The sequence below is a fragment of the Bubalus kerabau genome, chromosome 21 (genome assembly GCF_029407905.1).
Source record: "Bubalus kerabau isolate K-KA32 ecotype Philippines breed swamp buffalo chromosome 21, PCC_UOA_SB_1v2, whole genome shotgun sequence".
Classification (NCBI taxonomy): domain Eukaryota; kingdom Metazoa; phylum Chordata; class Mammalia; order Artiodactyla; family Bovidae; genus Bubalus; species Bubalus kerabau.
Window position 1 is genome coordinate 48587396 of NC_073644.1, and position 26691 is coordinate 48614086.

The 26691-nt window shown below is 42.4% G+C and overlaps 1 protein-coding gene across 1 annotated transcript; it reads left to right on the forward strand.

The window, feature by feature from the left end:
- Positions 1-4255: 4255 nt before the first annotated feature.
- On the forward strand, positions 4256-24805 carry SLC14A1 (solute carrier family 14 member 1 (Kidd blood group)). The gene is made up of 9 exons (XM_055559301.1): positions 4256-4402; positions 7557-7710; positions 8292-8481; positions 9669-9797; positions 13039-13231; positions 15209-15356; positions 15561-15695; positions 22599-22648; positions 24280-24805. The coding sequence occupies exons 1-9, from the start codon at positions 4256-4258 to the stop codon at positions 24451-24453; spliced, it is 1320 nt and encodes a 439-aa protein (XP_055415276.1). The 3' UTR covers positions 24454-24805.
- The last annotated feature ends 1886 nt before the right edge of the window (positions 24806-26691 follow it).

Here is a 26691-nt window from a genome sequence, read left to right on the forward strand (position 1 = left end):
AGGTCTCTTGCATTGCAGGCAGATTCTGTTTGCTCCTCTGCAAACTGGGAATAATGGCATTAACCTCATAGGACTTTTGTGATGGTTAAATGACTAACGCGGATCCATTGCTCAGCGCAGTGCCCAGCACACAGAGTGAATGCCCAGCCATTTGTCCAATTCCAATGCGTATTGTAACTATCACTGTTACTGTTATTATCACCGTCAGGGATGGTAGTCCTTTTGCATAAAGAGTTCACAGATACACTAGTGTGATTCCTTTCGCTCCTCTGCCAGGCTCTCAGTCTATCCTCTTATGATTCATTTTTCCCCTTCAGCGTAACCCGAGGAATCTTTACCAGGAAGAAAATGTTGGCAGGAGATTTGCCTGAACCTCAAAATTCTGGCCATGAACTTGGGTTTGTAGTTTTTCTCCCAGGCCCCAGATACATACATTGAGCCTCCGGGGACACTAGGAGGGAGGGAATCCCCGGGAAAGCAAGGAGCGCTGTGGTTTGGCTGGTGTCCAGCGGGTGGAGCCAGAGAGTTACTGGCGGCCTCCCTGACAAGGGCTATCAGCTCGTCCAGGCAGGCAGGAGGCCCCACGGACACCTGCACAGCTTTCTGTGGGGTTTTCATTTTTCAAAATTGTGTGCATGACTGAGCGACTTCACTTTCTCTTTTCACTTTCATGCACTGGAGAAGGAAATGGCAACCCACTCCAGTGTTCTTGCCTGGAGAATCCCAGGGACGGGGGAGCCTGGTGGGCTTCCATCTATGGGGTCACACAGAGTCAGACACGATTGAAGCGACTTAGCAGCAGCAGCAGAAGCATTCTACAGTTCACCTCACTTCTGTTCGTGATCTCAAAACAGGCCACAAAATTGAAATTTAAGGGAAAAAATGAAGAAGAAAGGGATTTTTCGCTTGAATTTTAGATATATCTGCTATAGAATATTTGCCTCCTGACTTTTAAAGGCAGCAGAGTTTGTCCTGGGATTCTCACCTGGAAAGAGGGGCATTCCAGGCCAACATTTATATTTTTGTTTCCCTCCTCACTGGGGAAAAGGGCAGGTTGGTTTCCAGAAAACACTTTGTGGACCCAGGTTCTCCCCACACTCACCCCACACCCCAAGGAACTTTCCTGGATTCCTACACCTGAGCAGAAACCACGTCAAGTCTAAGAGAACTTTCCACCTGGGAGCTACCACTTAAACTCCAAAGTCTGCAGCACAGCAACCTGTCTCTATGTTTTCAGTTGAAGTGACACTCTATTGATCCTTTTCAGTTACACGTCTTCCCCAGAACAACCCAGGGTGAGGGTAGGCTCCAGAGGAAACTGCAAGGGGAAGATAACCATGAGCCCAAGCAGGATTGCTGCTGGACAAAGACCTGGGAAGCCCCAGAAATGATGGCAAAGTTGCTGGCACCAAGTCAAGAACAGAGACAGACAGACAGAAGGTACAGGACAGGGGGCCCGCTCCTCGGCAGTGCTTTGGCCCTGTGCCTGGAGTGGGAGGAGACAGCCAGATGCACAGATATGCAGAGTGGGTCCTGAGTATAAAAGCTCTGGGTCCCTCCCCCAGCACCCTCCTTCTAAGCACCTCCCTTTTAATAGAGCCCAGCAGGGCTTTATCAGCCAGTGCCTTCTGCCCCGGAAGCCAGCTGCTGTGTGAGTACCCCTGTGTCTGTTCATTTTCAACTGTTCATAGTGGGAGGGCTGTCTCCTTAGACCTCTCTAATTTTTCTCTTTTTAATGGAGATATATGTTTCAGATGATTGGAACTGAGTAAAAGCACAAAATTAGAATTCTGGTAGACTAGCAAACCATTTACCCAAATCACAGGCTTCTTCCTGGATGCTTGAAACAGCTGTCTTGGTTCATAGTTTCTGCAGCAGGGTGGATCGGCACCAGAGCTCCGCGTGCAAGAGGGTTTCAGCGAGGAGTCCACTTGAGGTGCCAAAGGACTCTGAGCTCACCGACGCTGCATAGGAGTTTGAGGCTGTGTTCTTGAAATAAGTAAAATTGGAGATCTATCAATACGACTGAAAAAAAAAAAAAGTGGGTATTGGGAATGGCCCTTTCCAAGTACAGTTTTCCAGATCACCCTGCATGTACCATCATGCTGGAGGGAGGACACTGGAACATGCTTTGGGAGAACGAGTCCCACTGCAAGCACAAATTTGGCAATTTCTTTTCAACTACACTTTCTGTTGTGGAATTCAGACCTCAAGGCTTCAAAGGGAGTGTGTTCCAAGGAGAGAGTGTTTTAAGCAGGAGACAGGATACCTGACAGCATTTCTGTTTCTCATCACAGGTTTAGAGAAGGCTGAGCACTTCCCACAGCTTAGATTCAAAAACTGCCTAACATAACGAGTTCTGTAAGTATCACATAAATGTCAATGCTGAAGTCTCCTAATTATGATAGAGCATGAATGTTTATATGCTTTCTTCCATATCTATGTCCAAAACTTTGCATTATTTTTAAAACTGATACTTGAGGCATAGAAGTTAAAGACTTTCCGAGCTCTCTAATTATACAAATTTCTAATATATGCTGACAATAGAATGAGTTGTATTTCCTATAAGAAGTGTTGTTAAACTGAAATCTTGATATTTCAGAATGATGAGTCCTGCTTTGTGGCGCTAAGTGATCTGGGCTATCAAAAGTGCTTTCTGACTTTTATTGTAAGCTCACTGGGTGTAGCTTCTAGAATATTCTCGGAATATTAACCTCAACACACACAGGCCTTGTTGTGGATACGTCTGTGATACAAGGGAGTGAGGCTTACTTGGGGGCATGGTGAGATGTTTGTTTGTCAGAAGAGTCACTGCTTCTGGCAAGGACACGGGGTGAAACAACCTTTGCTGTTGTTCAACACCCCCCTCCCCAGGGTTACATCAGGGAGGCCATGAAGACAGACTGTGTCCACTATGTTACTGAGCCCTAACACCCCCTTGGGGACATCAGTGTGTATGGTTCCAGCCTGGAAGACAAAGAGCCACCAGGGCTTACCTGTTCCGTATGGCTGTTCTGCTGAGTGAACATGGATGGTCCAAATTTTGGAGTCCAGTTTTTTCCTCTATAAAATGAAGGCTTGAATTATATGCTCTCCCAACTTCTTCTGTCTCTTGGCTCTTAGAAAATATCGATGTTGAGCTCAAGGATGTCATTTTCCCAGACATGAGTGATTTTGGTGGTGGGGAAACATGACAGGGGAATGTGACAGTCCTGCCTGTCTCTTTTCTTTTTCTTTCCTTCTTTCTTTCTTTTTGTTTTTTAAACTAAATATGAGAGCCCTATTATTGGGTTTCTTAACGTTACTCTTTGTCAAACAAAAATATGCATAATGCAAGCCACCTGTTTGGTGTTAGCCAGATCGTTTAACCATGGATAAATGTACATACACACATACACAACTTTTTCCGCAGACCTGTCAGTAAAGTTTTCCACAATTATGGATTTTTCTGAAACACTCTAGCAGAGTGTTAAGTTTTCAGATTTCAAACCAAGCCAGTGGAAGAAAGTAATTAAAGAGGAAGAAAAAAATAAATACCAAACATACGACTTTTCTGGAACTTCTAAAGGAAGAATGCTATCCTTGGATATAATAGAAGTTTTTTTTCTATTTTTTTTTAAGGGAAACAAAAAGTTGCCACACCTGTTGAATATAACTATGAATTGTTTATTATTAAAAGGTGATGTCCGATTTTTACCAATTCTTATTCAGATAGAAGGAAAATAATGCCATTTAGCAGTCTCTTAGACTGGGCTTTTGCTATGCAAGTGTGGCTAGCTAGCATCTTATTACAGAAAATAGAACCCATACCAGGGCTTCTTCTCACATTTGTAAAGATCAAGGCTGAAGGAAATTGTGGCTCCATCCCCGAGATGGAGCCCTAAGAGTTCACCTGAAGTGTTTCAGAGCCCAAAGCCCACCACTCCCTCTGGAACAGGCTTCAGACCTGTCAGCTTCCTGCCAGTGGAGAAACACAGGAGCACAAGATCCGTACGTGGGTCGCTGTGCAGGATGGCTTGCCAGTTTTTTCTTCTGTTTTAAGCGAAGTAAAATGAACATTTGGTGTCTGCAGTCAGCTCATCATCTCTGCTGATGGAGCTCTAGCTGATGAAGAAGTCTGCCTTCTTTGTTGAGGTCTCCTCTCCCCAGGAACCCCCTAGGAGAGCTCTACCCTGCATTTCACATCACAGGCAGGGCACGATTTCTGCTGATTCACGTATTTTTGCCCTTTGTCGTGTATGGAAAGAAAGGAAGGATGAGTGGACGGTCTTTGATTGGCGCTGCTGGTGACGCCTATCCTGGTCCTCTTTGGAGGGGCCCTTTTGGAAAAAAATCTGGTGAGGCAGCGCACAGAGTCTTCCCCTGGATAAACTTGGCCCTGGTCCAGGGGCCAGAAGAACAGGTATGCTACCTTTGTACAGCTTCTGTCTCTGTGACTCTGCTGTGTCTTTTCTGAACCGAGCCTGGGAAGTGGGGTCCTCATGCTCTGCTGAGCGGTGCAGCTTAGGCTGAGCCTGATGCACAGGGGTCTTGGTCCAGAAACTCACACGACACTCGTCTTGGTTTAGATGTTGGACCTTTGTGCTGCAGAGTTTTGACAACCATGGAAAAGCTAGGAAAAAAGCATTCTGGGGATTTTTATTTATCTTGCTTCTATTTTATAGAGTTCATTCCTTATATTTTCTTGTGCTGTCTTTTCAGGTGAAATTTAATGACCTACTTAGATTTGAGAAGTTTGAACTTAGTTCCTGCTTCATCACCTTGTATTGCCTACCCAATTAGGATATGTAGACTTTTAAAGTTCCCTAAAGAAATACAAAGAGTGTAGCATGATTAAAACCTCGGGTGAACCACAACTGTTAAGTTACTGGTTTCTCACGACCAGTTCTCATGCCTGAGTTCTGGAACGAGTAATCAGGGTTCCCAGAGCTCTATAGTGTTCAGTTCAGAATAAATGATTCCCTGGGGAATCAACTCATGAGAAGATCTATCCCTCTATTACACGGTAGCCCTACCACCCACCCCCATATATGGATACTAGAAAGACAAAGCATAGCAAGTCTTCTGTATGCTGGGCTGAAGATTCAGATCAATGGTTCAATCTTTATCCAACTTTGGGTGGCTGGGCAGGGAACTCTGGCCCGTCATGTTTTCAATCATGTCTGGCCAGTTAGAATATCAGGTTTCATATCTGTATCTCCAAAATCTCTGAGGTGATGATGTATTGAAAACCCTCTAAAATAAATAAATAAATGCTGGGAATTTTGAGAACACGAATTTGTCCACCCTGGGATAACCCCTGTACCTAGTTGCTTCTGTACTTAATGGAAAACGCCCACTTTAATCTTTTCATTCAGTGCTGCCTCTTTAAAGCTGGATCTATCTACCCAGTTGCAGAAACTCAAGGCAGTTTCTTGTCAATGTCTGGACTAGAGCCTGATGCCTCTCATAGGATGTGTGACTTTGAGAACGGGGTCATAATAGCTAAGGAAAGGGCTTACCAAGCAATATCTTCAGTTACGATGTTTAAAGAGAGATAAATGAAAATAAATGATAGCTATCAGTTAGATTATGAAATAAAACCCAAATTTTTCATAATTTCTTAATAATTCAAAAGGTTTTCGTTGTTTAACTTCGGGCCAGCTGAGCTCCACATAGATTTAGATTTGGTTCCTGTCCTCCAGCAGTTTTTAGTTTAAGAATCTCTTAATGCAAAGCTTCATTGGAAGTCTCACAAATGCTGGTTTCTATCACTATTTTGCCAAACCAAAATGACCTTGGTCTAGAATGCATTGCATAAACAGCCTCTACTTTGTGGAATTGCTGGCCATCGTTTAAAAGCAGAATGGTTATTTGGCAGTGAATTAATACAATTGAAGTACAATCGACTCAATAAAAAATGAGTTACATGGATTTTTGTACTGGTATTAATAGAAGCCAAAACTGAAATCAGAATTGCAAAAAATAAAAACTTTAAAAGTCATAACTTTTATTACCTGTTAATTGGGCTTTAATAGCTTTTTGTTGGATATGGTAAATGGAAGAACAGTGAGGCCAAAAATAGGCATAAGAAACCCTTATTCACAGCCTGGTTGCAGGGAGAAGACGAGTTGGTTTAACCGCATGGGTTTTGGGTATTTCCTTGGTCATGTCTTACGTGCCTGTGGCTTCAGCATTCCACACTTGTGCCTCCTGGGGTCTGATGGTTTTGGTGTTCCCCTACTGCACACTGGCCTGGCTGTGCTCTTTGCTTTTCTTGCAAACTCGAAGTGGTTTTGCCATGGTCTTTCTCCCTTTGCCTACCTCTGGGATGACATCATTGGTACTCTTTTATATCTACAATCAGCACCATGAAACCTTCACTTTTGTCTACAGGGTACAATATTCTGATGATGCTGATGCTTTGTTATTGCACACTCAACATGAGGAGTGAAGAGTCTTGTAGTGAGCACAAGCTATGGTCATACTGCTAGTATTCCCCTGAGGCATGCTTACTATAAGTATGCCCTGTACACTCTCACAGTGTACAGCTCTTAAGCTGTAATTCTTTGGTTTTCAACAGCTAGCCCACTTCCACTTTTTCCATTTTCTATATCTTTGTGGAAGATTATTTTGCCAGTCTTTTTTTTTTCTAGTTTAGATTTAGTAAATTATATTTTTAAATGATATAGCCCAAATTCTCAATATTTTAGTGAACATACTAAATATATAATGTATATACTATGTATATAAATGTATAGTCCCAAATTTATGTCGATTTGCACATTTCATTTATTTAATGATTTTGCTCATTTAAACACTTAAATAAACACTTAAGTGTTATTTAAACACTTACATAACAATTTCAAAAATAAAGAATATATGAAGCAGCTACCTGATGTGAGGACGTAGTCAGGATGTACTCTCTGATTTGGAGAGTGAATATTTCTGTGGCGGGGCAGGGCGCAGTTCTTAGGCTATGTCAACACACACAAACTGTCTTGTAAACATTTCTTCTCTTTCAAACTTTTAAAACAAAGCCTGTTTTTGTAAAATAAAAATTGAATCTAAAATGGCTGCTTGTCTTAGAAAGCAGCTGGTTGGTCTGCATTAGCGAGCATCATTTTGTAACCTGACATCTGGCTCCTTTCATTGGAGCAAAAAGGTTAAGTACTTGATTGTAGCTATTTCTGTATCATTTTCTGACTCATTATGTTGAAATTAACTATTTTTAATTTTTTTCCCACTAGACTGAGCTCTTTGAGTGTAGGATATAGGTGCTCAATAAATATTCATTGAGCTAGAAACTGAACCTTATGAAATTAAAGACCAGAACCTTCTCATGGTGACATTAAAAACAGTGATGACAAAAGTAGTCTGGGGCTTGGGTTTTGATAATAATCTTCCTGACAATATTTCAAGAGGAAAATGGTGCTTTCTTAGTTCCATGGGATTGTCATGGTCCAGATGAAGTGCCTTCAAACTCATCCTGTGTGGCTACTGTGGTCAGACCCCACACTGGCCAGTCCAAAGGGTTCTACATTAAGATTGTTCATGAGCTCTGTTCTTTCCTCAAGAAGCCAGAAGAGACATCCATGGATGAAAACCCCACTGCAGTTAAATTGGACCAGGGTGGAAATCAGGCTCCACAAGGTCGAGGCAGAAGACGCCTCCCCAAGGCACTTGGCTATATCACTGGTGACATGAAAGAGTTTGCCAACTGGCTTAAAGGTATCTACGCCACCTTGGAGAAGTGGCGTTGGGGGAGATGGTTTGCTGGTTCTTCTACTAAAATCTTTAGTTATACTCCCCTATCTTCTATTGCTTTTCTTTCCATTTTTTTTTAAACTTTTTACCTTCTAACCTGAGAACTTCTTCCATTCTTTTTCTTTTTAATGGAGACAGTGGTCCTGTTCATGTCCGAGGAAGACACCTAGTTCCACCTTGTAATTTTGGTGCTTAAAAACTGAAATTTTACTCTTGGTGATTCATTCCTTTGGCTTAAGGGTGTAAACCTCTAAGCATACTAAATAAGTCCATTCAATGCTTTCTGGAACTGGGGTTCTAGTATGGACATTGTGGACTGAGCAGAAAGAGGATCTGGGTGTCAGTAAAGCAGATCTGGATGCTTCCAAGGATCTGGGGGTCACTAAAGGGGAAAGGGTTCAGAGAAAAAGTTTCAAGGAATATCCGAAGTTAGCCTCACCTTGTTCAGAGGGGATTTTGCTCAGGGTAGGCTTGGGAAGGAGACTTGGGAAGGAGCCCCATTTGCCCCACCAGTTCCTTAGCTCTGCCCATCTCATCTCTTCCAGACAAACCTCAGGCTCTCCAGTTCGTCGACTGGGTTCTTCGGGGGATATCCCAAGTTGTGTTTGTCAGCAACCCCATCAGTGGAATCCTGATTCTGGTGGGACTCCTGGTCCAGAATCCCTGGTGTGCGCTCAATGGCTGTGTGGGAACAGTGGTCTCCACCCTGACAGCCCTGTTACTCAGCCAGGACAGGTAGGCATGTCCCTCCAAGCCTCTGCTTCTTGCTTGAGAACACAGGAGCCAACCAGTGACTCTGGGCAATAGTGATAAAGCCCCACCCTCCCTGGAGAATCAACCTTTATTCCACAGAATGCTTTATATTTGCCTTTAGTCAGCAATCAGGAAATCATTTATAGCCTCTTATTCATAGTACCCGAAGAAGCAGCCAGATCCTTTTGGCAATACATGCGACCAGAATTAAGTTATAAGTAATTCTTATAAATAATAACTAAGGTATAAGACCGTACAGTCCAAAGGGAGTCTACTTTAATGATTGATCAATTATTTATCATCAGCATTTTATTTATTTGGACAAAAAAATGCATATGAATTCAGGAAAAGTTTTAGTGGCTTAATAATTCCACTAATCCCATTATATCTTAGTTCCATGCTTAGTTTATCAAATTCACTCTTCCTGGACAGTGAAAAGGTTAGTTCAGCTTCCAGAGAGATAAATTTTAGTCCCCAGTTATGAAAAGGTACCATTTTAGCCAGGAGTAGAAACTTAATCCATAGGACAACATTTGGAAGTGAGGTTAAATGCTGGGAAGAAAGGGACCCAAGAAAAAAATTAGGTGCTAAAGATGCATATAGTTGAATGGAATAATTTGCCAAGTAAAAGGGATTGTTTTTCTTTGTAATAATTTGGAAATGTATATCTGGAAACAACAAAGTGGAAGAAGATGAAAATATATTCTAAGTTGGAAGACTTGTGTTGATAAAATCAAAGACACTGTGGAGCTGAATTTACATTTCAAGAATCTTACACCTCTCAGCAAGGAAATCAGGCTTAGGGAAGAGTTTCAAATAAAAGTTCTATTCAAGTCAGAGACCCTAATGATTCAAAAGAAATAATAAATTTTGGAAGGAAAGGCTAGAAGGAAACAGACTACGTTGGCTTGCTGATTTCCTTTTCTCTACCCCTTAGCCATGTTGCCTCTGTAGGGGGTTGTTCTATATGCGCATTTGTATTTTATACATGTATATTTTACTGTTTCATGCTTTGATTAGCATTTGGTTTCTAGAGACTTTGCAATAAAACCCTAAATATAATCTCTTTTTCAAATGTAAATATTACCTGGAAGTTAGAAGTGATATTCACGGGCATGTTCAGCCAACATCCACCCGGGAGGTGTCCAAGCTGTTCCTCTCGCCCACAGGTCCGCCATTACAGCGGGACTCCAGGGCTACAACGCTACCCTGGTGGGAATCCTCATGGCCATCTATTCGGACAAGGGAAACTATTTCTGGTGGCTGTTATTCCCTGTATCTGCTATGTCCATGACGTGGTAAGTTGTACCTGGTTTTCAAAATGTCTTTTTGAAAAAAAAAATTGTATAAGGGGCAGGAGGGGGTGGGGGGAGTTATTACCTAGTGAGCACAGGGTCTGTTTTGTAAGATGAGAAATAGCCCGTGAACGGATGACGGTTGTATAACAGTGTGAACATACTTTGTACCACTAAACTGACCGTCTTAAAATGGTTTAAGTGGTAAATTTTATGTTATATATATGGCAATTTCTAGAAAATTATCTTTTTTATTTAGATTCAGGATATGTCTATTGGAAACAAGAAGCGTTCAAACATACTGATGCACGTGACTTCCCCTCACACCTCATCGCCCCCCCTCCTACAGCAACGTTCTGATGTAATTGGTTTGGGGAGTGTCCAGGACACTGGGGTCTTGAAGGCTCTTGGAGGATTCTAAAGTACAACCAAAGTTGAGAACCACTCCCCACCATCAGGAGTCCTCAAACATGCACACTATCAAGACCACCTACAGGGCCAGTTAAAACATGGACTACTGCTCCCTCCCTGAGGCTTCCCGATTCAGTCCATCTGGGATGGGGCCTGAGAATCTGCATCTCAACAAGTTCCCAGGTGGTGCTGATGTGGCTGATCCAGGGACCACACTCTGAGAACCACTGTCCCTATGTAACCCCCCTTACCCACCTGCCCCTGTCCTCCTCAAAGCGATTCTTTACTAAATTCCATTCCCTCCTAAGTCTTTCAAACTAGTTTCTATATTGACACTGTCTTAAATCATTTTTTAAGCAAACATTTCCTTCTTACTATGATAGATTCAAAATATAAAATGCCCGCTCCACACACATGAGATGTGTGGCTACACAGACACAGCCAACCACGGACAGTGTGCCCACCCTGGCTGCAGCCACAGGTGCGTGCAGGAGAACCTGCCGGCACAGCCAACCTCCTCAGGAGAAACTTCCCACCTGTTCTGAAGATGAGGTTCAAGGACCAGAGGTATCACTGCACAGGGTCACCCACACCCTCCCCCGAGTTCAGGAAAACTGGGGGGGGCGGTTCTAACTTCAAAGCCATGGCTCCTTGATTGGGTCCACAAGTGAGGGAACGAAAAGGGCCCAGAGACCATCTAATCTGATATCCCAGTTTACAGGCAAGGAAACTGAGGGTACCTCCTTGCCCAAGGTCACACAGTTCAACTGCTCAAGGACTTAAACCTCTGCCCTCCTGAGTTTACAGTCTTTTTCCTCCAGTACTAAGTTGAAGACTGAGGCTGCCTCTGGTGGGGAGGGAAGGGCACGTGATCAAGTAGTTTATACAGGGGCTTTTAACTGCTTGAACAATATTCTTTTCATCTGTCTTAAATACTTAAAAATATTTTTTCTTTTTTATTTTTTTAATATAAATTTACTTATTTTAATTGGAGGATAATTACTTTACAATATTGTATTGGTTTTGCCATACATCAACATGAATCCACCACGGGTGTACACGTGTTCCCCATCCTGAACCCCCCTCCCACCTCCCTCCCCATACCATCCCTCTGGGTCGTCCCAGTGCACCAGCCCCAAGCATCCTGTATCCTGCATCGAATTTGGACTGGCGATTAGTTTCTTATATGATATTATACATGTTTCAATGCCATTCTCCCAAATCATCCCACCCTCGCCCTCTCCCACAGAGTCCAAAAGATTGTTCTATACATCTGTGTCTCTTTTGCTGTCTCACATACAGGGTTATCGCTACCATCTTTCTAAATTCCATATATATATGTTAGTATACTGTATTGGTGTTTTTCTCTCTGGCTTACTTCACTCTGTATAATAGGCTCCAGTTTCATCCACCTCATTAGAACTGATTCAAATGTATTTTTTTAATGGCTGAGTAATACTCCGTTGTGTATATGTACCACAGCTTTCTTATCCATTCATCTGCTGATGGACATCTAGATTGCTTCCATGTCCTGGCTATTATAAACAGTGCTGCGATGAACATTGGGATACATGTGTCTCTTTCAATTCTGGTTTCCTCGTGTGTATGCCCAGTAGTGGGATTGCTGGGTCATAAGGCAGTTCTATTTCCAGTTTTTTAAGGAATCTCCACATTGTTCTCCATAGTGGCTGTACTAGTTTGCATTCCCACCAACAGTGTAAGAGGGTCCCCTTTTCTCCACATCCTCTCCAGCATTTACTGCTTGTAGACTTTTGGATCGCAACCATTCTGACTGGTGTAAAATGGTACCTCATTGTGGTTTTGATTCACATTTCTCTGATAATGAGTGATGTTGAGCATCTTTTCATGTGTTTGTTAGCCATCGGTATGTCTTCTTTGGAGAAATGTCTGTTTAGTTCTTTAAAATGGATTAAAGATCTAAACGTAAGACCAGAAACTATAAAACTCCTAGAGGAGAACATAGGCAAAACACTCTCTGACATAAATCACAGCAGGTTCCTCTATGACCCACCTCCCAGAATATTGGAAATAAAAGCAAAAATAAACAAATGGGACCTAATTAAAATTAAAAGCTTCTGCACAACAAAGGAAACTATAAGCAAGGTGAAAAGACAGCCTTCAGAATGGGAGAAAATAATAGCAAATGAAGCAACAGACAAACAACTAATCTCAAAAATATACAAGCAACTCCTGCAGCTCAATTCCAGAAAAATAAACAACCCAATCAAAAATATTTTTAAACCTAGATTTATCACTCATTGTGAGCAACCCCAGAGCATAATTTTCCACAAGCCAAATAAGCTGAGAGTTGACTTTTTACTTTGCTGCTAAGTCGCTTCAGTCGTGTCCGACTCTGTGTGACCCCAGAGACGGCAGCCCACCAGGCTCCCCCGTGCCTGGGATTCTCCAGGCAAGAACACTGCAGTGGGTTGCCATTTCCTTCTCCAATGCATGAAAGTGAAAAGTGAAAGTGAAGTCTCTCAGTCGTGTCCGACTCTTAGCGACCCCATGGACTGCAGCCTACCAGGCTCCTCCGTCCATGGGATTTTCCAAGCAAGAGTACTGGAGTGGGGTGCCATTGCCTTCTCCAACTTTTTACTTTACATAAGAATTATTTTATAACAGGATTTATTCCAGGTGTGTTTGGGTTTGAGTATTTTTTTTTTTTTCCTGTCAAAAGTTTGCCAACACAACACTTTAAGGACATATTTCCTGATAAAAAAAAAAAGGCCCTCTATAGCATAGATATTCAGTTTATCAGTGTGGCTTGTCACATGCATATTCTTCCATTCTATTCTGTTGTTGTTTTTAGTCCGGTTTTCTCAAGTGCATTGAACTCTGTGTTGAGCAAATGGGACCTGCCTGTCTTCACTCTGCCCTTCAATATGGCATTGTCAATGTACCTTTCTGCCACGGGACATTACAATCCATTTTTCCCAAGCACCTTGATCACACCTGTCACCTCAGTTCCCAATGTCACCTGGCCTGACCTCAGTGCCCTGCAGGTAAGATACGCTATCTTCTTATATCCCGTTCCCACCTCCCCTGGGCTCTGGAAGACACTTCCTGGTTAATTGTTGGTGGACATCAGACCTTACGGAGACTCAGCTCTGAAGTAGCCTTGCCACTTTATCTTGCCATCTAAGAGCTTATTCGTTGTACTCCAAATCTTTGGGTTCTAAGGGATTTTTTTTAAAGGACTATGCGGTCAAAACTAACTTTTCCTACTCTTTTCCTAACACCTGCAGTGCTAACTCCAAAGTATAGCTCCACTGGAATCCTGACACTTTGTTCCAAACTTTGCCCTTATTTTGGAGGGACGGGATATCTGACGGGGGCCAGCCCTTGAGGCAGGGGCCGGCAGCCTGGGGTTCTGTCCTCCCTGACCTACCTTCCCCAATCAAAAGAACTGGTTGCTCACTGTTAGATCCCATCACAGAACCTCTCTATTTTGCTTTTTCTTATGGTGGATCTCCTAAAATATGTACAGTAATTCAGATTTCTTGAGCTTTAGGGACATCAGAGTCATTGTTTTTTAAATATTAACACAAGTTCCATCTCACACTCCCTAAATCATAATCATTGGGGTGGAGTCTTGGAATCTGTTTTAACAAGTTCCGCAAACAGTGATGTGGGCCAGAGTTTGAGAACCATTCTCCTAGGATGTATGCTGTGCATCTCACTATAAATATGTATAGGATAGCACTATTTTTTAAAAGCCTGCTTGACCCAAATCAAATTCCAGCTCTTTGTATTGGTGTTTATTTAATAAAGTTGTCTAAGTTTTCTCAAGTATTAAAAAAATAAAGAAAACACTTGAAATCAGAAGAAGACCAACCTTACATTTTTTAGTGTCAAGAGACTGCCTTTCCTGCTCTCAGGTTATTAAACCCATCTGCTGTCCTCTTTGCTGGGCAGTCAAAGCGTGAGGAGTTCAAATAGCCTTTTCTTTAGCTTTTGTACAGAAAATGAATGTAAGTATTTGGAAATAACTCAGAAGGAAAATTTAAAAATTTATCAGGATTACCCGTGAAAAAAATAGCATTAGTTGAGCTATCCAAAACTGCCCAATACAGAAGCTATTAACCCTACATAGCTATTTTAATTTAAACCATTTGTTAGCTTGAATCAAACCTTGTGCCTTCTACCTAAGAACTCCCATTCTGTGAACACATTATCTGAGTTCAGAACTCAGCCAGAAAGCTATAATTAGGATATTTAAATATATTTTTGTGTTCTAAGGACTAACAGCTGTTGATAACTGGAACAAGCTATCTTGGTTTAAATTAATACATGCTCTTTGAAAAAAAAGATAAAAAAATAAATTAAAAGAATTTTAATTAATTTGTAAGATAAAATTATAAATAAATAAATTTTAAAAAATAAAAAATTTAATTTAATTAATGAATGTTCTCACTAGCAACAGAAATGTAAATATGGTCCTGATTCATGAACCTGCCAGCAATTGCTTCTGAGCTGTTCATAAGATAATCTGACTTTGGGTCTCTGACCATAGCACTAACAGCTGAATTGCAAGGGAGTAATAATACTTCTATCGACCATAGAGATGCATCGATGTATTGGCCTGAGAACTGATGGAGAGTTGAGAATAGAAGTGTAAGAGGTGGTCCCTACCATCCTCACTGGGAGGTGTGGCTGATCCTCACAGTGGGGAGCCAGGGACCCCACATCGGGAGCTTATCAGCGACCAAAACTAGGTGTCAGTGCAGGCCACAGAGCCAGCGAGCAAAGGGATCTGGAGAAGGAGGGCCCAGCGTGCAGCAGGGAGGGCTGGTGGATCTCTGGGGATAAAGCGACTGAGATTTTTCTGTAGAGCAAGAGAGAATTGTAAATGTTAGTAACTCTGATCTTGAAAGAGAAGATATGCTAAATCTAAAATGACATTGCACTGTGTTTGTGGGTGTCCTATGGGTTTCTGTCCAGTCGTTTTAATGCCCGTGTTTTCTAAATCGTTTCCTCAGTTGCTGAAGTCCCTGCCTGTGGGTGTGGGTCAGATATATGGCTGCGATAATCCATGGACAGGGGGCATCTTCCTAGGCGCCATCCTCCTCTCCTCCCCACTCATGTGCCTGCATGCTGCGATCGGGTCCTTGCTGGGGATAATAGCAGGTGAGTGTCAGACTTGCTCCCAGATACTGAGCACTGCCTCTGCCCCGTTGCTGTCTCAGGTATCTTCTACATTCCAGACCTTTCTTGAAGGTCTGCTTCCAAGGGACCAATGGGAGTTCTCAGATGCCTTCCCCACCCCCAGGCTCCTTCCAGAACATCCTGCCTTTAGTCCAAAGCTCTGACCCCTCCTGTCTTCCCTAATAGGACTCAGTCTTTCAGCTCCATTTGAGGACATCTACGCTGGACTCTGGGGCTTCAACAGCTCTCTAGCTTGCATTGCAATTGGAGGAACGTTCATGGCACTCACCTGGCAAACCCACCTCCTGGCTCTTGCCTGTGGTGAGTATTCCCTGAACGTGGGGAAAGTTGCTCGTGACTGCGGTATCAAAATCCAGGACAAACAATAAGAAAGGACCGTGTGAGAAACTACAGCTGGAGTTCTAGTTTGAGCCCCTGATACCTGCTAAGTGTGTCACCAGGGCAATGGGCCTCCCCTCTCAGGGAGGACCCAGGTCTGCTCTGCCTACCTCATTGCTCATGTTGAAGACTGGAGAGCTTGCTGGGTCATATTAACCATTTTACAGTATGTATTTGGTGGGGGATACAAACAACTTGTCTATGTTCTTCATACTAATTGTTTGACCCAAGAAACGGAAAGGAAACAAGCTAAATACAGCCAGTTCTCCCGGCAAGTCTGGTGGTATTAATGGGTCCTTAGAGAATCACATTAATACGGCTGCTCTCAAACGGGAGCAAACATCAGAATCTCTTGGAAGCCTTGTTAAAACCCAGATTTCTGGGGCCCAGCCCCAGTCCCGAACTCATTGTCTGTTAGAGCTGGCCGGGGAGGCAGGGGAGGAGCTTGCATTTTTAACAAGGTGCCAGGCGGTGCTGATGCTATTCCTCTGGGGACCACATTTTGAGACCTGTAATATTAATCCTTTCTGAGCTCAAGGCCAGACTCAGGCTGTCAGAGCTAGAAGGGGTTCTGGAGAGTTCCATGACATCCTTCTCGTTTTACTGTTGGAGTTCTAAGAGCAGAGAAAGTGATGCACTGAAAGGCATCCATTGGGGGTAGATGTAAACCCAGAGTCCATACTTGCTAACAACTTCCAGAGTTACTCCCACTACGCTACTCTCCCTTCCTTCAGTACCATTCAAGCCCTTAGGTAAAAACAGACCTCAAGTGCTTCAGATTTGAAAAGCTAATGCATTTCCCAGGCCATTGCAAGGGGTGGCTTATTCACCCATAGCTTCCAGCATCCCTAACTCAACACAAGTTAAAAGTATGTAAGATAATATGCTAGAATGAAAGGAATGATCCTTCCTGGGGGACAAAGGGGTGGAAGAATATTGGAACAAGCAAGAGTTTCTGTAATCTTATGGAAATATTTGCCAAGATTGAGTTTATCACCAAACTAATCAATCATTAGTTGGATGATTTATCACCATTAATCCAATAATGGCTGGATTTATCACCATTAATCAATCCAGCCATTATTAATGTGGTGGGCCACATGTCAGGCAGGATTTAGAGTGAGTTCTTGCATTGGGCAGGATGTGGGATAGGACCAAGGATTTCTAAGGCTTTATTCAAGTTTGATTATCTGATGCTGTAGCAAGATTAACAGAACTCAGATGCTCTGGAGTTGCCATTCACATGTTATTATGTCAATTTCTTTATAGTTACATAACTGTTTCACCTACTAGCCTGTCAAAACCTTTTGCTCACTTACTTATTTACAAGCTTAGGGCAAAGGAGAAAAGTAGAGACAGATTATGTGGCCTCCTGAGCTCACGTGGAATAAACCCTTTTATTCTGAGACGGGTCTGAGGTTTCAAACCTTTATCTCAGGTGCAAACCAGTATTATTTCTCTATTGGTAGCAGTAGAAAATATGTACTAAACATTCGTAGTACAATCCAGACAGTACTAAGAAGAGCTAGGGGTTCAGAAGCTTTAGATCCTAGGTAGCTCCTGTGTACAGAGAGCAGAAGCCAGGCAAGTAAGAGAGAGAAGCCCGTGGGGACCACATGATGCAGAACCAAGAGACTCACAGGCCAGGAGTCCCTGGGGGAACAATACAATTCAGAATCATCCAAAAGCACCTCCTCGAAAGGGTGGCTTTTCTGTAAGTCCTAAAAAGTAAGAGGAGGAATTCCAGTTGTTGCAAAGCATGGTCTGGGCCAGTGTATGGACAGCCTGAGCACATCCTTAAAGATCAAGCAAAAACTGTCTTGGTCACAGAAGTTGCTGATAAGGTCTATGAAGGTCTTTTCACAGATCATGGAAAAGGAGAAGACAAAGATGTTTACAAATGTGTTTCCCCAAAGCTGAGATATTTTCATTATTTTCTCTCTGTAATTTTATAGTAGTACAGGACTGTTGTACAAAACAAACAAAAATTCAATCAATACAGAAGAGTATAAAGCAGGTGAAAACACTTCATCCTACTCCTTAGATAGAAATTTCCTGCCTCCTTCTTATAAGGACCTCATGATTACATTGGATCTACTTGGCTAAGGATAGTCCCCTATCTCAAAATCTTTAACTTAATCATAGCCGCAAAGTCCCTTTTGCCATGTAAGGTAACATATCACAAGTTCTGGGGATCAGGACATAGACATCTTTGAGGGCCTTTATTTTATCTATTATACCTACCTTCCTTTGAATAGATCCAGATTTTCTTTTTTAGTACAGTGGTTAAGTCAGTATAGAATTAGTTAAGAGCCCAGACACTGGTGCCAAAATCCTAGCTACCCTTATTTTCAGTAGATGCCAAAGGCACCCCACAGAGGCCATATGAATTTGCCGTGCCACTGACAGTGTGTGGGAGTGCTGTTCCATCCACACTAGGTACAGTCATCAGTCTTTTTTATCTTTGGACGTAAACTTTTGAGACAGACCTCCAGTCCCTCTTGTAAAGCAGATCTCACAGTAAAATACACAGCAAGTTTCTGCCTGCCCATATCACCAAACAAAAGACCAAGCTTGTCAGCCAAGGTAAATAAATAAAGACATTTATTATAGAGCTCCTCTTTTATTAACTCCTGTGGCTTTATCAGGAAGCAGACATGGGAGTCTCTGATACAAGCCTGGTATATCTGCCTTCCCTGTGCCCCTAAGCCATAAATTGCACAGCCAGATCAGATCAGATCAGATCAGTCACTCAGTCGTGTCCAACTCTTTGCGACCCCATGAATCGCAGCACGCCAGGCCTCCCTGTCCATCATCAACTCCCGGAGTTCGCTCAGACTCACGTCCATCGAGTCAGTGATGCCATCCAGCCATCTCATCCTCTGTCATCCCCTTGTCCTCCTGCCCCCAATCCCTCCCAGCATCAGAGTCTTTTCCAATGAGTCAACTCTTCGCATGAGGTGGCCAAAATATTGGAGTTGCAGCTTTAGCATCATTCCTTCCAAAGAAATCCCAGGGCTGATCTCCTTCAGAATGGACTGGTTGGATCTCCTTGCAGTCCAAGGGACTCTCAAGAGTCTTCTCCAACACCACAGTTCAAAAGCATCAATTCTTCAGCGCTCAGCCTTCTTCACAGTCCAACTCTCACATCCATACATGACCACAGGAAAAACCATAGCCTTGACTAGATGAACCTTTGTTGGCAAAGTGATGTCTCTGCTTTTGAATATGCTATTTCTAGGTTGGTCATAACTTTCCTTCCAAGGAGTAAGCGTCTTTTAATTTCATGGCTGCAGTCACCATCTGCAGTGATTTTGGAGCCCCAAAAAATAAAGTCTGACACTGTTTCCCCATCTATTTCCCATGAAGTGGTGGGACTGGATGCCATGATCTTTGTTTTCTGAATGTTGAGCTTTAAGCCAACTTTTTCACTCTCCACTTTCACTTTCATCAAGAGGTTTTTGAGTTCCTCTTCACTTTCTGCCATAAGGGTGGTGTCATCTGCATATCTGAGGTTATTGATATTTCTCCCGGCAATCTTGATTCCAGTTTGTGTTTCTTCCAATCCAATGTTTCTCATGATGTACTCTGCATATAAGTTAAATAAACAGGGTGACAATATACAGCCTTGACGAACTTGTTTTCCTATTTAGAACATCTGTTGTTCCATGTCCAGTTCTAACTGTTGCTTCCTGACCTGCATACAAATTTCTCAAGAGGCAGATCAGGTGGTCTGGTATTCCCACCTCTTTCAAAATTTTCCACAGTTCATTGTGATCCACCCAGTCAAAGGCTTTGGCATAGTCAAGAAAGCAGAAATAGATGTTTTTCTGGAATTCTCTTGCTTTTTCTATGATCCAACAGATGTTGGCAATTTGATCTCTGGTTCCTCTGCCTTTTCTAAAACCAGTTTGAACATCTGGAAGTTCACGGTTCACATATTGCTGAAGCCTGGCTTGGAGAATTTTGAGCATTACTTGACTAGCGTGTGAGATGAGTGCAATTGTGTGGTAGTTTGAACATTCTTTGGCATTGCCTTTCTTTGGAATTGGAATGAAAACTGACCTTTTCCAGTCCTGTGGCCACTGCTGAGTTTTCCAAATGTGCTGGCATATTGAGTGCAGCACTTTCACAGCATCACCTTTCAGGATTTGAAATAGCTCAACTGGAATTCCATCACCTCCACTAGCTTTGTTCATAGTGATGCTTTCTAAGGCCCACTGGACTTCACATTCCAGGATGTCTGGCTCTAGGTGAGTGATCGCACCATAGTGATTATCTGGGTCGTGAAGATCTTTTTTGTACAGTTCTTCTATGTATTCTTGCTATCTCTTCTTAATATCTTCTGCTTCTGTTAGGTCCATACCATTTCTGTCCTTTATCGAGCTCATCTTTGCATGAAATGTTCCTTTGGTATCTCTGATTTTCTTGAAGAGATCCCTAGTCTTTCCCATTCTGTTGTATTCCTCTATTTCTTTGCATTGATCGCTGAAGAAGGCTTTCTTATCTCTTCTTGCTATTCTTTGGAACTCTGCATTCAGATGTTTATATCTTTCCTTTTCTCCTTTGCTTTTTGCTTCTCTTCTTTTCACAGCTATTTGTAAGGCCTCCCCAGACAGCCATTTTGCTTTTTTGCATTTCTTTTCTATGGGAATTGTCTTGATCCCTGTCTCCTGTACAATGTCACGAACCTCATTCCATAGTTCATCAGGCACTCTATCTATCAGATCTAGGCCCTTAAATCTATTTCTCACTTCCACTGTATAATCATAAGGGATTTGATTTAGGTCACAGAGAACTCCTCAATTTTGTTATTTTATCACTGCAAACTGTAAACACATTTTGGATCTCTTCTTACAGGTTGTGTTATCATAGTAGGACTTTCATATGGAGGTCTGTGGGGAAGGATGTTGTCTGTGAAGAACTGGGATTCAGTCTTCCCTTCCACTGAGGGAAGCGGAGGGCCTTTTCTCTCCCTCAGCTACTCAGCACACTGTTAGGGGCATCACCTCCAAACCATGATGTCCAGAACTTCACCTCTACTGTAAGGCTTTTCCAGCCCAACTCAGCTCATCTTAATGATGGGCAAAAACTATTAGCTTTTCTGATACTCTTACTATAGAAAGAAAAGCAACATGGACTTGAAAGAGCTTAAGCACCAACAGGGTGCTAATAGGTATGAAGCTACTCTACTCCTAGGAGAGAAATGCAGGAAGGACTCATGTGCTCAGGGGTGTGTCATAAAAGAGCCGGTGCTCAGGAAAGCAGGAACAGGGTGTCTCCACACTTAGCCAATTGCTAGTGAATATTTCTTGAATGAATGAATGAACTAAATGGGGAGGGTGGGATGAAATTATCCAAGCCAAGCAGAGAAAAATCTTCCAACCCTTCTGCTCAGAGCAGTACCTCCTTTTCTATGATGACAGAGATGAGTTTATAGCTGCTGCTTGTGAAAATACATAATTTGAGAGTCATTACTCCCTGTAAAGAACCTCTTCCAGCTGCCTTTTTACAGACAATGAAACTAGATTCCTAGTTCAGTGACTTGTTGTCCAACAAACAAAATGGCAGAGCTGCAATTTGAAGCCCAGACCATTTCCAAAGATGAGCCTTTCCTGTTAGCATGAGACACTTCATATGTGAAAGAACTAGGTATAATATTGAACAAAAAAACATCAGGATAAAAAGATAAAATATCAATAAAAGGATGGAAATCTATAGTAAAGTAAAAGATCATAGAGTCTCTACCACCACCCCACCCAACTCCCCAAAGTAGCAGATGTGTTTCTTGATGGACATGAAGACCATATGGTGAGTGTTGGTGGCCCAGTTGGCCATGTGGCCATTATAAGAAGGTCATTCTTCAGGTGGTCTCTGTGAACCCTAAGGGCTTCCCTGAGTCTCCTTGGGCCCAAGAATTGAGAGTTAGTTAGCTGAGCTCTTTGTTTCTGTTATTTTACATTGAAGGCCATACATATACTCAAATTCAGTCAGTTCAGTTGCTCAGTCGTGTCCGACTCTTTGCGACCCCATGAATTGCAGCACGCCAGGCCTCCCTATCCATCACGAACTCCCAGAGTTCACTCAGACTCACATCCATTGAGTCGGTGATGCCATCCAGCCATCTCATCCTCTGTATTCAAATTACCTACTCTCAAAAATTCATGCTCAAAGTAAATAAAAACACAGGATGTTAACTCATTGACATGTGTGCCGACCTTAACGGTTTTAGGGAAAATGTCCATACAAAGAGGAATCCAGGTCTGTGGTCAGTTTCTGCTGATTTCTGAGTTAGTCTCCTTCTATATACATACACCATGTTTTTTTTTAAGCTGTGATTTCTAACCATTGATCTGAGAATCTCAGATGCCATGAGATTGTTTGTTACTTCAAGGAACATTCATAAGTTTCATTTTAATTATGCTTGGGTAAAATAATGGGGAAATGTATTTACTATGGAAGGCCTTTTCCTTAAGTATTATATTAGCAATAACAGCAAAAAAAGTAAATAGTACCACAGAAAAGCTACCTTTCTTGAGTACTTACTGTGTGCTAAGCCTAAGCATTACCCTCTTTCACACTCACATCAACTCTTGAGAGCAAGGTTTCCATTACCCCCTCGTACAGGTGAGGAAATGGGGGCTTTGAGTGGAGGCTCCAAGTTCCTAAGGGGTGGAGCCTGGATGCAAACCCAGTGCTGCTGACTCTAAGCTCAGACTTGTCACCAGGGTGCTGGGCTCACTGGTGAAATGCACAAGTTTACATTCCAGGGATTTATATTGAAAGGAGTCCAAGCGCTCTTTCTTTCCCTTTTTTTTCTCCTAGCCCTGTTCACTGCCTACCTGGGAGCCAGCATGTCACACGTGATGGCTGTGGTAAGTTTGCTCTAATCTCACTTTCTCATCAGCATAATTGGTCAGTTTTCAATGATACAGAAACCCTCCTGAAGTCCACCTCAATGGCGTCCCAGGGCAGGATGCTTGACAGATAATCACTGTAGTCCATCTTCTGGACCCACCTGTCCTCATTTACCCTCCAGCATCACAGTAAACCTTAGCCCAAACTATAATCGCCAGGCTTGCTAAAAATATCAGATAGTTTGTCTTAAAGAAGTGAAACTTAGCATGTATATTATCAAGTCCATACTCTAACTCTGAGTGTCAAAAAGTTGACTTTAGAATATCTTTTACTTAAACAGAAAGCTGGGACTATGTAGAGGTTGAGAAATCAGAAAAGGAAAGAAAAGGATAATTGGCTAAAGATCCAGATTTCTTTTTAATTAAGCCAAGACTTTTTCATACCCTTAGTCTTAAAAAAAAAATCCCCAGTCGGTCATCAGTAAGACTTTTTCAGACCCCTGTCCTAAATTATTTAATAAGCAAAATCATCACCTAGTAAGTGCCTCTGGCCACTTCTCCTTCCTTTTCAGTACTGTTCAGCCCTTTGACTTTCTCCTTCCCCTCCCCTGAGGAGCCCAGTACCTCCGGCTGCTCTGGGGCCCCCCACCTCTCAGTTCTCTTCCTCACCCACCAGTGCAGGTGATGCCAGGCCAGTTCCTGGTAACTTCCCATCCATACAGACGTGGTCATGGCTTCCAGTGGGGCAGGACCGCATCTAGTCCTCTTCACAGCAACACAGAGAGCTGACCTGGGAGGGTCCTTCTGAAGACACAGTTATCTTTATGGTGGAATGTCAAAGCCCTGTTACAGGCATGATGGGATGCCTTAGAGCTTGGGGGGCCCTTCACACCCCAACAAAAGTTCACAGACCTTGACCTGTGAGCCAGAACTGGGCAGGCTACAGAACGGAGTCAGCTAGGGAAATTGTGAAAAATCCCGATCCTCGACATTTCTGGTAGAGTAGATCTTATATGATGCTTGGTTTTCTGTGTTTTTTTAAAACTCTTCCAGATGATTCTGACATGCGGTCAAGTTTGGGTACCATCACACCCGGGTTGGTAGGGGGGGAGTCTATAGGGCCAAACCTAATCAAGTACATGGTGTATGCTCAGAATTGCTTGAGTTGTCATGGACGCACAGAAGGAGGAGCTACCCTCAAGGAGTTTAGAGTCTGTTTGAGAGATGAAACAAAAAGAAGTAAAGCAAATAGAGTCCAAGACCTGGTCTGGGCAGAGGCCAAGGGGAGAGAGAGCTGAAGTCATCAAAGACAGCCTCATGGACGTGATGAGTGGTCGGGAGCTGTTGGTGGTTGCTAAGTATCATCTCTAGGGGCTAAGTGTCATCTTTGCACATTCGCTGTAGGAAGTCTGACTGTGTAAGAGGGAGGGCAGGGCATGCATCATCCCTAAGGAGTGCATGCTGACATTTCAGGAGCTGAATGTCCTGAGATCTTAGACTCAGTCTCAACTGGGACAAGCGGAGTCCAGAGTCGTGCTTCCAGAGAGTTATCTCCTGAGCTGAATGACAGTGGTGTGAAGCCTGTGCTTTGTGCAAGTTAGCTTTCCAACAGGATCTTAAAGAAGCGTGTGGCTTGTCTCTTTCTGCAGGTTGGATTGCCATCTGGTACCTGGCCCTTCTGTTTAGCCACACTACTGTTCCTCCTGCTGACCACAAAAAACCCCAACATCTACAAGATGCCCATCAGTAAAGTCACTTATCCTGAGGAAAACCGCATCTTCTACCTACAATCCAGGAAAAGGACGGTTCAAGGGCCTTTGTGAATGCAACCCCCATCCACAGCCATGGTCACAAGTCATTTCTGACGAGCTGCCCCATTGACTTCCAGAGCTTCAAAACTGCTGTTTTTACTAGTAACAAATTTCATACTAAACCATTAGTGATATGTTCTTATGCTCACTTTGTATCTCCTTCAGACTCCGGAACATCCCTGAACAAGTGACAAGACACACCAAGGTGATCCTCTGGCTGTGGAATTTTAAACCCTAGTGGGGCATTGGCACTAAGACTGTACTATACTTATAGAGTCAGAATGTTCCAACAGAAAGAGGAAGGAAGACCAAAGCTAATTATTGATATTTATTGATATTCTTGGTGTTTGATTGTACATGAGGCTAACAGTATTAATTAAAAATTAATCTCTATAAAACCAATCTCTTATAATCTCTATAAGCCTTAAGTGAATGGAATTCACAGTCACAAAATCAAAGTCAGCCTACAATTCGCAGACAAGCCATTGGGCATATTTAAAATCAATGCAAGTTACTCATTACAGCTGTGGCCAACATCACAGGGCCCATCACTGAGCTCCCTCCCCAGCTCCTCAACAGAACAGACTTCACGCTGTCCCCCGTGTGTGGCATTCTCTTACAGGAGACGGTGGGTTTGTTTCAGGCTGGCCAGAGCTGCAGGAGGGAGAATGGGATCCCATCCATCAAAATTATCCTGTATTGTCACTTTTCTTGGTTATCGCAAAGGATTTTTTTAGGTAGCTTATTATCTTTTTATTGTGAGAATGGATTTGTTTTCAGTGAGGTAACCTAAGAGAAGTTCCTGGCTTTATCAGTTCCTAGATATTAAAGAAAAGTTAAATTTTTCTAAAATATTCAGCATAGCTATTTTCATTTTATTCCCTAAATTAATTCTGTAAAGGCCACAAAAACAGGGGATCAAATATCAAATCATCAACATCCAAGGGCCCTTTAAAGCCACATTTTCAATTCATCTAGGGATGTCATGACTGAAAGTTAGTGTCAGATTGCCTCTGAGTGCTTAGAAGTTGCTTAATTCTTACTTTTAAAAAAATTCACTATTTTCTAAACACTTACAATATTCTCACTCAAAAACCAATGGTATTTGAACCACCAAAAAGAAATATGGATAAAGAAGCCTCCGGTTGTGCTTTGCTTGTGTAAGCTCTCAGTCCTGTAAAGATTCTATAACCTAACATGCTGAATACAGCAGTGGGAAGCTTCAGAATTTTAGAGGATTGGAAAGTGAAACTGGAATCTTAAAGGTTTTTTCTTCTTTGAGTTTGAAGTAGTCAGTGCAAACTATAGGAACAGAAGGGAAGTAAACCCACAATTATTTTAGGGAAAAGTTCACTTTTTCATTTTCTCAGGAAAACACTGTTTCAATTTAAAAACCCTGTGACCTTTTGAAACCATGACTTTGCAACTGTCATAGAGTCATGTACATTTCTGTGAAAAAAAACTAAATTTTCAGTGTTTGAAAAATCTCTTTTGTTAGGGAATTTGAGAAATAGGAGTTCGAAGGGGACGGACAAAAAAAGCAAGCAGACCAAAGATCACCAGCCCTGGAGACCCTGGGCATGGCTAAGCGAACCAGAGCCTCTTTGTGTCTCCAAGCCCATCTTCACACTGAAGCCCTCGCAGGCTGACTTTCTTCCCATGCCCACACACAGACTTGCAAACAGGAACAGTTTCAAACCTTGTAAGTTGTCTAAATAGTATTCATTTTCTCAAGCTATTTTTGTTACTAAGTATTATCCTAACAATTTTAGCAAATATTTTATTGATTTTCTTAGGGGGCATTTGTATTCTTTTCTATTGCCTGTATAATAAATTTCTATGAAGAATATGAATAAATTATACTCACAGCTCAGTTTTGTGTAACTTTTGTTTCAGTCATATGTCTTTTATAGCTATTGTACATATTAAAAATCACATGCATAGGTGTGTATGTATTAAAACTAGAATCCTTCTCCCTTTCTTTATACTTCATAATAGCACCAGATGCATAGTTGAGAAAACCATGTTCAATTTCTGATTTATGAGCTCTTCTCCCTCAATATCCCCTCAACTACCCACTGGTCTCCTCACTCAAGAATTAGAATGCATTCCTGAGAGAAGTCACAGATGTTCAGGGCATGCTCTTAACACTTTGAGAAGAAGATCCTGGGAGCCAGACAGGCCCTGGGCACCCATCAGGACTGACAATGGGCCATGACCTGCCTCAGGGGTCAGTGTTCCAGGATAAAC